This window comes from Myxocyprinus asiaticus, chromosome 4 (assembly GCF_019703515.2).
Source record: "Myxocyprinus asiaticus isolate MX2 ecotype Aquarium Trade chromosome 4, UBuf_Myxa_2, whole genome shotgun sequence".
In the NCBI taxonomy this organism is placed as follows: domain Eukaryota; kingdom Metazoa; phylum Chordata; class Actinopteri; order Cypriniformes; family Catostomidae; genus Myxocyprinus; species Myxocyprinus asiaticus.
Window position 1 is genome coordinate 20,446,034 of NC_059347.1, and position 12,469 is coordinate 20,458,502.

Genomic DNA, 12,469 nt, shown 5'->3' on the forward strand with positions numbered 1-12,469 from the left:
CGAACAGCTTTGTGGCACATACACAGAGACTAAACCCACCTTGCTGTTTGGCCGCCACCTCGCAAGAAACACTGGGGATGTCACAGTAGTGACCTGTCCAGCCAGTCTGACACTGGCAGCTATACCTGGTGCCGCTCTGTCTGCAGATCCCTCCATTCTTACAGGGAGAGGGCTTACACCAGTTCACCAGCTCCTGGGAGTCAACAAGAATTTATACAGTGCTGTCACATTTTAACTCTTAAAGTAATTTTATTTAGATTCATTATCTATCAATTGATTTACTTTTGGGAACATCTGAAAGTAATTATGTGAGAGATACAGTGCATTCATAAAGTATTCAGACCCCTTCATTTTTTTCACATTTTGTTATGTTGCAGCCTTATGCTAAAATGCTTAATAAAAATAAAAAAATAAATAATTCACATCAATCTACAATCCATACCCCATATTGACAAAGCAAAAAACAGATTTTTGATAACTTTGCATATGTATTAAAAAGAAAAAACTGAAATATCACATTGACATAAGTATTCAGACCCTTAACTCAGTACTTAGTTGAAGCACCTTTGGCAGTGATTACAGCCTCAAGTCTTTTTGGGTATGATGCGACAAGCTTTGCACACCTGGATTTGGGGATTTTCTGCCATTCTTCTCTGCAGATCCTCTCAAGCTCTGTCAGGTTGGATGGGGACCGTCGGTGGACAGCCATTTTCAGGTCTCTCCAGAGATGTTCGATTGGGTTCAAGTCTGGGCTCTGGCTGGGCCACTCAAGGACATTCACAGAGTTGTCCCTAAGCCACTCTTATGTTGTCTTGGCTGTGTGCTTGGCAGGACAAGGGTCATTGTCCTGAAGGTGAACCTTCAGCCAGGTTTTCTTTAAGGATATCTCTGTATTTTGCTGCATTCAGCTTTCCTTCAACCCTAACCAGTCCCCCAGTCCCTGCCGCTAAAAAACACCCCCACATGATGCTACCACCACCATGCTTCACTGTTGAGATGGTATTGTGCAGGTGATGAGCGGTGGCTGGCTTCCTCCATATATGACGCTTGGAATTGAGGCCAAACAGTTCAATGTTCATTTTATCAGACCAGAGAATCTTGTTTCTCACAGTCTGAGAGTCCTTTAGGTGCTTTTTTGAGTGTCTTGCACTGAGGAGAGGCTTCCGTCTGGCCACTCTGCCACAAAGCCCAGATCGGTGGAGTGTTGCAGTGATGGTTGTCCTTCAGCAAGTTTCTCCTATCTCCAAACATGAATTCTGGAGCTAAACCAGAGTGATCATCTGGTTCTTGGTCACCTCTCTTACCAAGGCCCTTCTCCCCCGATTGCTCAGTTTGGCCGGGCGGCCACCTCAAGGAAGAGTCCTGGTTGTTCCACACTTCTTCCATTTAAGAATTATGGAGGCCAATGTGCTCTTGGGAACCTTCAATGCAGCTGAAATTTTTTAGCCTTCCCCAGATCTGTGCCTCGACATAATCCTGTCTCTGAGCTCAGCAGGCAGTTCCTTTGACCTCATGGCTTGGTTTTTGCTCTGATATGCATTTTCAGCTGTGAGAACTTATATAGACAGGTGTGTGCCTTTCCAAATCATGTCCAATCAATTGAATTTGCCACAGGTGCAATCAAACTCCAATCAAAGTGTAGAAACATCTCAAATATGATCCAGAGAAATGGGATGCACCAGAGCTAAATTTTAAGTGTCATACCAAAGGATCTGAATACTTATGTCAATGTGGTATTTAAATTTTTTAAATTTTTTTTTTGGGGGGGGGATGTGCCCCACCGAGAACAAACCACATTATAGTGACCACGAGGAGGTTACCCCACGTGGCTCTAATCCAATTTGGTTGCTTAGGAGACCTGGCTGGAGTCACTCAGCACGCCCTGGGATTTGAACTAGTGAACTAGTGAACTCCAGGGGTGGTAGCCAGCGTATTTTACCACTGAGCTACCCAGGCCCCTAAATTTTTCTTTTTAATAAATTTGCAAAGCTATCTGGTTTTTGCTTTGTCATTATGGGGTATGGAGTGTAGATTGATGTGAAATAAATAAATAATTTAAAGCACTTTAACATAAGGCTGCAACATAAAATGTGAAAAAAATGAAGGGGTCTGAATATTTTATGAATGCACTGTATATTGAACATATCAATTAATCAGTTAATATTTAGCCATTTTGATATTATTGGAATCGGCCACTTAACAGAAATCAGCTAGCATATTTCCAAATATCTTTTAGGGCAATCTTTAATTTAAGTGAATGTTGTGTCAAAAAAAAAAAAAAAAAAAAAAAAAAAAAAAAATATATATATATATATATATATATATATATATATATATATATATATATATATATATATATATATATATATATATATATATAATTACTTTTTTTTATTAATTATTTTTGGGATATCCCTAGATGTTGGCATCGACACTAAACCTAGTTGATCACTAATTATAATATAGCAGGATCAGTTTGTTGCTGTAATTATAACGATAACCATCAATTGTTCAATCTGCATTTAAGAATATATGTCATACATGTATATTCATATCATTTAAACATTCATAAAATTTTTAATACATGCAATATACATTTAGACAACAAAATCTTTGATTTCATTAAACTTAAGCTACAATATAAGACTGTGAAAATACAATATATGTATTGTATCCTGAATGCCAAATTTTACTGTAAGTGATTGCCCATTTAGCACAATGTCTATTACTCTGTTGTGTTACCTGGCAGTTGAGGCCATGGTAGCCCTGAGGGCAGGTGCACTTGTATGTTCCATAGCTGTCCTGACAGGTGCCTCCGTTCATGCAGGGTCTAGAGTCGCACTCATTGATGTCATGCTGGCAGTAGTTGCCAGTGAACCCCGCTGGGCATAGACAAGTGAAGCTGTTGATTCCATCCACACAAGTGCCTCCATTAAAACAAGAGCTGTTGGAAACACAAATCAGGATTAGAATTTAGTAATAAAGTGAAAAAGAGATTTACTAGCTCAAACAATCCATGTAGTTAAACACCGTGATTAAAGCGAACTCTAATCATTTATGATATCCTTTGATGCTGCTCTAGTCATTTGTTCACCAGAGGAGGCGCTAAAAGGCAACAGAGGAAGAAGGAGCACCAGAGCTACAGTATCATCTTGTTGTTTTATGATGACTATGCTTTATTGAATTTATATGTATACTGTATACAAACACTTTTATAGGCATTTATGTGGAAACCAATCATGTTCTGCCTGTTGAGTCTCTATTGGGTCCCATATAGTGCCCAAAACCTTCCACCACATTGACGTCTTCCTTCGCAGTAATGGTGTATTTTTGGTTGGCCAATTGTTCTCTGATATGGATCTGTTACTGTTTATTTCCGCCTATACTCTATGTGTTTCTAGGAAGTGGAGTTGGGTTTGTTTTGTTGCCTCTTTTATTAACAATTGCCTGTTGTAGCCAAAACAGTAACAAACTGTGTTGGTCAATTTTGACCTGTCAGAAACAAATTGGCTTAAAGGCGAATGCATAATTTACCTCTCCGTACAGTCTGGTGTGTTGTTCTCACAGTGGATCCCACTGAAGCCAGCTGGACAGGTGCAGGTGTAACTGTTTACACAATCAGTGCAGTTTGCACCGTTTTTACACGGGTTACTGTCACATTCATTTATGTCCTCCTCACATCTGGTGCCCCGGAAACCTGGTAGGCAGGTGCAGGTGAATGTGTTCACACTGTCTTTGCAGAAGCCGCCATTGCTGCAGGGGTCTGGAGGAAAAAGACAAAGGGTTAGACATCAGGGCAAGATAAATGAGATGAAGAAATAAGACAAAGTGAACACTCACTGGGCTTGCAGTCATCAATGTCTGTCTCACAGTTGTGGCCCGTGTAGCCTGACTTGCAAGTGCATTTGTAGCTGCCAAAAGAGTTCTGACAGGTGGCGTCATTTTGACAAGGGTTTTTGACACATTCGTTGATGTCAACCTCACATGTTTGGCCTACAATGGGAGAGGTTTACAGCAAAGCACAAAATATGAGTATATTTTTTCAATGAAGCATGATGTTGGTGCTACCCCTGCTAAAAAGACCAGCTTAATCAGCACGCAATTCCAATGGTTAGTGGTGGTTTGGTGCTGGTGAAGCTTGTTGACCAGCATAGTTTTTAAGCTGAAGCTGGTTAAGTCTAAAAGCCTGGTGTAGACTCCAGCACATCAGCATCCCATGCAGGAGGACCAGAAACCCCCCCCCCCCCCCCCCCCCAAAAAAAAAAACATAAGTCTTTTCAGCAGGGATGACAGAATTTCCTGTTGGTGTATATGACGTTAAGTGTGTTTCATTACCTTGCCATCCCTCAGGACACACACAAGAGAAGCTCTCATAGTCTTCTGACTCCTTGCATACACCTCCATTCTTACAGGGTTTAGGGCTGCATGGGGCCAACAGGGTCTCACAGTTCTCACCTTATAGATAAAATATAAAACCAGAAAATCTTTCAGTAATAGTTTTTATTTCAAAGGTCCTCTAATCCATAGCTTCATCACTACAATGTGGGGTGAGGGGTATATATATATATATATATATATATATAAATAATGGCAACTAAATGGTGGCATAAACGCAGCATAAACGTAATCCATGTGACTCCATAAATTTAATCCATGGCTACGTTCAGACTGCCACTAAAAATTAGATTTTTTGCATATCCAGATTGTATCCAGATGAGTTTTGATAGTCTGGACAGCAAAAAACCACATAAAATCTGATTTTTCCGAATCTGATTCAAATCACATCGGGAGGTTGTTTCAAATGCGATTTAAATCAGATTTTTTCAGATGCGTCTCAGTCCGGATGCTCTGGCTGCTCAAATCGGATTTCAAATGGTCTTTTGCATCACTCTTAACGCGACACACAACGATGACATCAAAAATCGGTGACGGAAATGTTGGAAGTATTCATAAGCCGGCCGTGACTGCAGCACGGAACATCACAATATTTACTAGTCTCCTGTACCGCGAGTTCTGCACCGCGACTGGACAGGGAGCTTATTTGGAGAGCGAGATGATGTACCTCCATTATTCCCGCATTTGAAAGCATCGTCACGTGGGTACACCTATGTCATTACCAAAGCAACCCATGCAGATAGGTTGGTTATGTCTGAATGCGCAAATCTGATTTGATCACTTGCAATTAATAGTGCGGACATTCTGTCTGAAAAGATCTGATTTGAGAATAAAATCTGATTTGCCTGCAGTCTGAACATAGCCCATGTCTTCTGAAGTGATATGATAGGTGTTGGTGAGAAACAGATAAATATTAAGCCCTTTTTTACTATAAATCTCCACTTTCACTTTCACATTCTTTTTTTGTTTGTTTTGTGCAATTTGCATTCTTCCTACATATCGCCACCTACTGGTCAGGGAGGATAATTTATAGTAACAAAGGTGTTACATATTGATCTTTTTCTCACCCACACTTATCATATCGCTTCAGGAGACATGGACTTTACCACTGGAGCCGAATGGATTACTTCAGTGCTGCCTTTATGTCCTTTTTTTTCACTTGTATTGAAAGGACCTACAGAGCTGAAATATTCTTCTAAAAATCATAGTTTGTATTTAGCAGAAGAAAGAAGGTCATACACATCTGGGATGGCATGAGGGTGAGTAAATGATGAGAAAATTTTCAATTAATGTATTGATTCCTACATTAAATAAAGAAGAGCAAAACATACCCAACCCCACCCTGACCCCCAACAAACATCCCTGTGGTCACATACGAGTATATACACACAAAAAACAAACACACACACACACACACACACAAAATAAAATATATATATACCCCCCCCCCCCCCCGAGAGCCCTCCAAAAACTCCAAATATTTACCCCATTTCCCAACAAAAAAAAAACAAAGTTACCCCTTCTTCCAAATGACACCTCTTCAAAAGCCACCACCCTCCCAATGTCCGTGCACCACTCCCGAAATGGGGGCACTCCAGCCGACCTCCAGCCCCTCAAAATAATCTGCCTGGCAATCATCACACTGGTCAGAACCCAATTCTCTATATGTCTGTTCCCCACATCGATGACCACCCCATCACCCAAAACACAGATTCTGGGGCAAAACGAAACCCGAGTGCCCAACACGTCACACACAAAACTCTGAGCCCTCAACCAAAACTCCTGGATCTCAACACACCACCAAAAAACATGGGCCGTGTCTCCATCCTCCGATTGGCATCGCCAGCAGGTGGGTGTGTCTTTAAGTCCAAGCCTATACAATCTAGATGGGGTCCAATAAAATCTATGTAAAATCTTGAATTGCATAAGGCGAACCCTTGCATCTCTAGATGCAGACTTGACATTTTTCAGAATCCTAGCCCACACTCCCTCCTCCAATACCAAGTTTAAATGTTTTCCCCATAATCGCTTGATAGAAGTTAAAGCTACGTCCCCCAGACTCTGAATTAGCAGGAAGTAATACACTGAAGCCTCATGACCTTTTTCAAGAGCAGTAATCACCATTCCCAGATTATCTGCCGCTTTAGGTGGGTGTATGGTACTCCCAAAAATAGTACAGAGCAGGTGGCGCAGCTGTAATTACCAATAAAACTGAGATCTGGGAATCCCAAAATGTTGAACCAAATTTTCAAAAGATCTCAACACTCCACTCTCATATAGTGTAGTCACCAAGTGTAGTAACCCCCCTCAAAATCCACTTTGACCAGCAGAAAAGGGACTTATTAATACAGAATTTTGGGTTCAGCCATATGCTCGAGGCAACATTTAAATAAATGTCTGTATTAAACACTCTGGACACTTTTGTCCATACCGAGTGCAAATGTGAGATAACGGGGTGTAACTTAACTTCTCCGATTAGTTTGTTAGAAAGATTTTCCAATGGCGAAATAGGGGCAAGAACTTCCTGTTCAATACAAAACCAGGGAGGGGCTCTCTCAGGTGGAAGCGACCAATGAGCCAAATGTCTGAGACCGAGTGCATAATAACAAAACAAAATCTTGGGTAGGCCTAGCCCACATTTGTCAATTGGCCTATGCAATTTATTGAAATGTAATCCGGGACGTTTATCATTCCAAATGAAGGACTTCGCTATGCTATCAAATTGCTTGAAATAAGAGAGGGGGACATCTACAGTCTGTCAGAGCCAAAGCTTCGGATTTAGACCAACTGACTCTGTATCCTGAGGAATTAATAATTCTCTGGAGGCAAGGCATAGATCTAATGGGGTTGGAGACGAATAAAAAAATATCATCTGCGTAAAGCAAAAGCTTATGCACCATACCTCCTGCCAACACCCCTGGAAATCATCTTCCTTTCTTGTCGTGGCTGCTAATGGTTCCAGGGCAAGAAAGAACAATAATGGGGAAAGGGGGCAACCCTGCCGGGTGCCCCAATCCAGAGTAAAATAATCTGAAATTAATCCATTTGTTTGTACCGCCGCTACCGGGTGTCTATAAAGTAACTTAATCCATGCAATAAAAGTATTCCCGAACCCGTATATTTCCAAAATCTTAAAAAGATAATCCCATTCTATCATATCAAACACCTTTTCGGCGTCAAGTGAGATGGCAGCGACCGGAGTCTGATCATTCGCCACTGACCACATGATACTGATGAAACACCTAATGTTATCAGAAGAGCTGCGGCCCCAGATAAACCCCACCTGATCTATATGTATAAGAGATGTCATAACTTGACTTAATCAATTAGCCAGAATTTTTTTAAATATCTGAATGTCTAGCTGGATCAGGGAAATTGGACATTAACTCACACTCACTTGGATCTTTGTCCTTTTTAAGGATCAGACTGATCCGTGCTTGTGTCATGGTTGGCGGAAGCTTTCCATTCTTTAATGATTCCATAAAAACTTCTAGCAAAAGTGGAGCCAGTTCTGTAGCATAAGATCTAAAAAAATTCAGCGGCAAAGCCATCTGGCCCCAGAGCCTTGCCTGTAGGCAAGGCCTTAATTACCTCACCAAGCTCCTCCAAGGTTATCTCAGAATCAAGAGAATTTTTTTTGCTTAGCCGTCAGTTTAGGAAGTTCTAATGGTTCCACAAAGTTTGTAATATCTTCATCAGTAGATGAAGACGTGGAACTATAGAGATCAAGATAGAATTCTTTAAAAGCATTAATATCATCGGCTGAGGTAAATATTTCACCACCAGCAGATTTCACTGAGGGAATGGAAGAAAAAGACTTTCTCTGTTTTATATATCTAGCCAGAAGTTTTCCTGACTCAAAGTATGTCTGTCTTGCCCTGAATAGCCAAAACTCCACCTTTCTGCAACAAAATAGTATTATATCTGTATTTCAATCGGGTCAATTCTCTGAGGCCATCAGATGACATACGGCGCTTCAGCTCTGCCTCTGCACTTTTAATATTCCCTTCCAACTCCACGAGTTCTCGTGCTTTGGATTTTTTGATGAATGAGGCATACTGTATGATCCGACCCCTAAGAACCGCCTTAATTGCCTCCCAAGCCATGCTCACAGAGGATACTGAGGACCAGTTGGTCTCCATATAAACATTGATTTCAGCCTTTAACATTTGTTGGAATTCAGGATTTTGTAAAAGGGATACATTAAAGTGGCAACTATATGATTTATTTTTCTCCAAATGTGTCAACACCTCTAAACTCACCAGGGTGTGCTCTGAGACTAAAATGTTTCCAATTGAGCAATCAACAACAGATGAAATCTGGGACTTTGATATAAAAAAAAAATTCAAGAATAAATCTTATGGACTGATGAAAAAATGTGTAGTCCCTACCAGATGGATTCAAAAGTCTCCAAATATCTGTAAGACCAAGATTTTTACACATCCTGTGAAGCGTCAATATTGCTCTAGGGGGCTTACACACTTTTGCTTCACTATGATCAAGGACTGAATCCATCAAAAGATTAAAGTCTCCTCCCAATATTATATCATGAGGGGTGCCAACGGCTTGCAACATCCCTTCAAGATCTATAAAAAAGCCCTGATCATCAGCGTTAGGTGCATAAATATTAGCCAAAATCAACCTTTGCCTTTTGAACCTTTTGAATTTCTGCTAAAACAATAATGACTCTTCCTAATTTATCTTTAATCTGTTTGAGACATTTGAATTGTAGATGTTTACTTATCAGTGTAATGACTCCCCTGCTCTTACTTGAGCCAGCACTAAAGAAAACATGTCCCCCCCATAATTTCCCAAATTTTTCAGCTTCCTGCGTGGGAAAGATGCATTTCTTGAAGAAACACTATATTAACACTATGTGCAACAATCAACCCCCAAACATACCCCAGAACAAAAAAAACAGAAAAAAGAAAAACATGCGCATTAATCCTGCGCACGACAGCACCAACCGGTGTCCATCCCTCTAAACACAAACAGTCCATGTACGCCTACGAGAGCCCCCGCGACAACTTTGCCAATGGATTGCTCAAGTCCAGTGCTTATATACAAGTTTTGTGAGACAGAATTACACAACAGAAAATAATCTATAAAACAAACTCCAGCCAGTAGGCAGAATAAGCACAAAGAATGTGTAGATTCATCCACATAATTGTCCCGAATATGTGTTCCTCCACAAAACAAGCTCCAGCTGCTAGCGGAACCAGCACACACACACAAAAAAAAAAAACGTACAGTTTCCTCGGGCAGTCGAATGAATGTTCAGTTAGCCCGCCCATTCAGCTGTTACATGAGTGTAACAAATGCCCTAATCACTCTAATGATTTGCAAGAAATATTCCACAAAACAAACTCCATCCAAGAGGAGGCATAAACACAAAGAACATGCAGATTCATCCACAAATTGTCCCGAAGGAACGTTATTCCACAAAACAAACTCCATTCAAGAGGAGGCATAAACACAAAGAACGTACAGATTCATCCAAAAACTGTCCCGAAGGAGTGTTATTCCACAAAACAAACTCCAGCCGCTAGGCGGAAGCAACGCAAAAACAAACACATAAGGCGCTCAGTTTCCTCGGACAGTCAAGTGAATGTTCAGTGAGTCAGGTCCACTCGGTTGCATCGAGAGTATCACACAATGACTTACTCATTCCATTGACTTTATAAAGGACATCGCTTGCTGTGGGCATGTAAATATTTTGCAGCCATCCTTAGTACCTATTCTCAACTTTGCTGGGAACATCAATGCAAAAGCGACCTTCTGTTGATGTAAGAGTTTCTTGCATTCCTTGAATCTATCACATTTCTCTCTTGTCGAATTTGCAAAGTCTGGGAACAAGAAAATGCTGTGGTTCTTCCAAGAAAGCCTTCCTTTACTCCTCGCCTCGCATAACACAAGATCTTTATCGGATGATCTCAGAAATTTGGCCAGAATTGATCGGGCCTGTCTCCCTCCGCGGATCTCCGAGCCGGGACTCTGTGAGCTCGCTCAATTTCCAGCTTATGGCCTGTTATGACAAGCAGACTCGGAAAGAGTCCGTCTAGGAATGTCACCATATCTCGACCTTCTTCGTCTTCAGGAATTCCAACAATTCGGATGTTGTTTCGCTGGTTATGATTCTCAAGGTCTTCCAACTTTTCCCAAACACGCTCCAAGGCATTCACACGTCCGAACCTCGCACAGCGCCAATTGACTCGAGAATTTTCATTTTTGGGTAAACTATCCCTTTAAAGATGTGAAGATTTTTGTACTGGAAATCATGACAAAAGTACCCATTAAGAAAATTAGTGTAATTTTTTTCAGTGTACTCCATAACTTTGTCTAATCAAGGAATTCAAGGGTTTCTTTGGCAAAATATTCAATTTAAGATGTTCTCAAGACACACTCTTAGATGTTCCTCCTTTAAGGAGGATGTTCTTGTAATCTCAAAAGCCCTAAATTTAGAAGATGACACTCCGATTAAGCACAGGTTCTCTCAAGATGCTCTGTTGGAGATTAGACTGTCAGTTCTAGCAAGCGAAGCACATTTGGCCTATCAGTTTCCACTATGACTGGCCCCTGCAGGATGCCAGCAGGTTTTCCTGCCATTGTCTGGCCATTTGTGTTTCTGTGAGAGAGGATGTAGGGCAAACAGGAAATGTGACAGGCTACAGTTCCCACCCTGTTAGGGCTAGATTTTTGTTATTCTTGATATAGCTGTGTTGATTTTTCCAAAAAAGCAAGTCACTGGGAATAAATATGATTTGGGTTCCAGAGGCAGATCATCATTTTCTGTTGTGTCAAATAACACAGTGAGAGGAAAGAATGTGTAGTCTACTGAATACAATTCTTCCTGAATTGTCACCAGAGATGCATGCAAGGCTCATTGAGGGGCCACTGTCAACAAACAGGGCATAGGTTAAGGGAGGGCAGGTCCTGTTTCTGAACTTACAGTGTAGTTCATGTACACAGTGTTGGGGAAGCAACTTTAAAATCGTAGTTACCAAGTTGAGAGCTACTCATATATTGAAGTAGATGAACTACAGTGAAACTACCCTTTAATAAAGTAGTTAGCTACAATACAAGCAAATAACAAAAAGTAGCTAGCTATGTAGAAGTTATTTAAAGACAACCTGAAACAAAACTGGAATCTTGTGTCTTTTGTCTTTTATCTGTTAGCTTTGAGGTCAACTACCGGTACATGCTATTGCAGTGATTCCCAACTGGGTGTATGTAAGCAGGTTCCAGGGGGTCCATGAAAAGAATTAGATTTTGCTACGTTGAACTTATAAAACAAAATGTATGGCTTAATATAAAAATAATAGGGAAAAGGGATAGGTAAAAATATAGATTTTCCAATTAATTGCGATCTTTATCTGAACAATCCCGATATCGATTCTTAAAATCCTAAGATCGATCTTTTACTCTATCCAAAGTGCAGCACCGAGATACTTTCACTGCGTGTTGAGAGAAAATGTTTCGTTTGTCTCTTCCTTTGTAATATGTGTTCAAAGATGAGATCTATGCAAATCATTTGCCATTGAATAAATGTCTCTTTTAATACCTTTTCAGTTCTTTACAGTTAGTTGTTGATCAAAAAATGAAGACATCATTTCTATTAATGGAATACATGAAATTTGCAAATTTGTAAAAAGCTGAAATTTGAACAAAATGGTGAAAAACTAATGATAAAATACAATTTGTTTAATTTGTATTTCATAATGTACCAAGTTAGAAGGTCCACTGTATAATTAACAGCATTAGCTAACAGAAAATGTATTTCATATGTATGCAAAACGGACATTGTATCAAAATTGAATCAAGATGTTGTGAATTGCTGTCAAATAGGGAAATGTTTATCAATGCCCAGCCCTAATATGAATGTCAATATATCAACCCAATACTGACTGATCAATAATAATCAATACTAATGATAACATTAAATTATATTTAGTCTTTGGAATACATCTTTGGTTTTGTGTCAATGAACGGGCACTTGAGCCTTCCTGATCGTGCTGTGAGGGTACTTACGACAAAAAGGTTTGGGAAACACTGTGCTAGTGTACTCCTAAATGTT

General features: G+C 40.2%; 1 protein-coding gene and 1 long non-coding RNA gene across 3 annotated transcripts in view; one reads left to right on the forward strand and one right to left on the reverse strand.

Annotated features, from left to right (window-relative positions):
* Window positions 1-12,469, forward strand: part of LOC127433757 (uncharacterized) — a 59,549-nt gene that overhangs the window by 38,327 nt on the left and 8,753 nt on the right. The gene's annotated exons all lie outside the window — the stretch shown is intronic.
* Window positions 1-12,469, reverse strand: part of LOC127433671 (neurogenic locus notch homolog protein 1-like) — a 98,672-nt gene that overhangs the window by 29,315 nt on the left and 56,888 nt on the right. For both annotated transcript variants that reach the window (XR_007895912.1, XM_051685766.1), the window contains exons 16-20: window positions 4,336-4,455; window positions 3,841-3,993; window positions 3,535-3,763; window positions 2,743-2,944; window positions 40-193 (exon numbers count right to left, since the gene is read on the reverse strand). Coding sequence is in view for 1 of the 2 variants with exons in the window: in XM_051685766.1 (XP_051541726.1) it covers window positions 40-193; window positions 2,743-2,944; window positions 3,535-3,763; window positions 3,841-3,993; window positions 4,336-4,455 (858 nt within the window). In the remaining variant the exon portion in view is untranslated. The remainder of the gene's footprint in view (window positions 1-39; window positions 194-2,742; window positions 2,945-3,534; window positions 3,764-3,840; window positions 3,994-4,335; window positions 4,456-12,469) is intronic.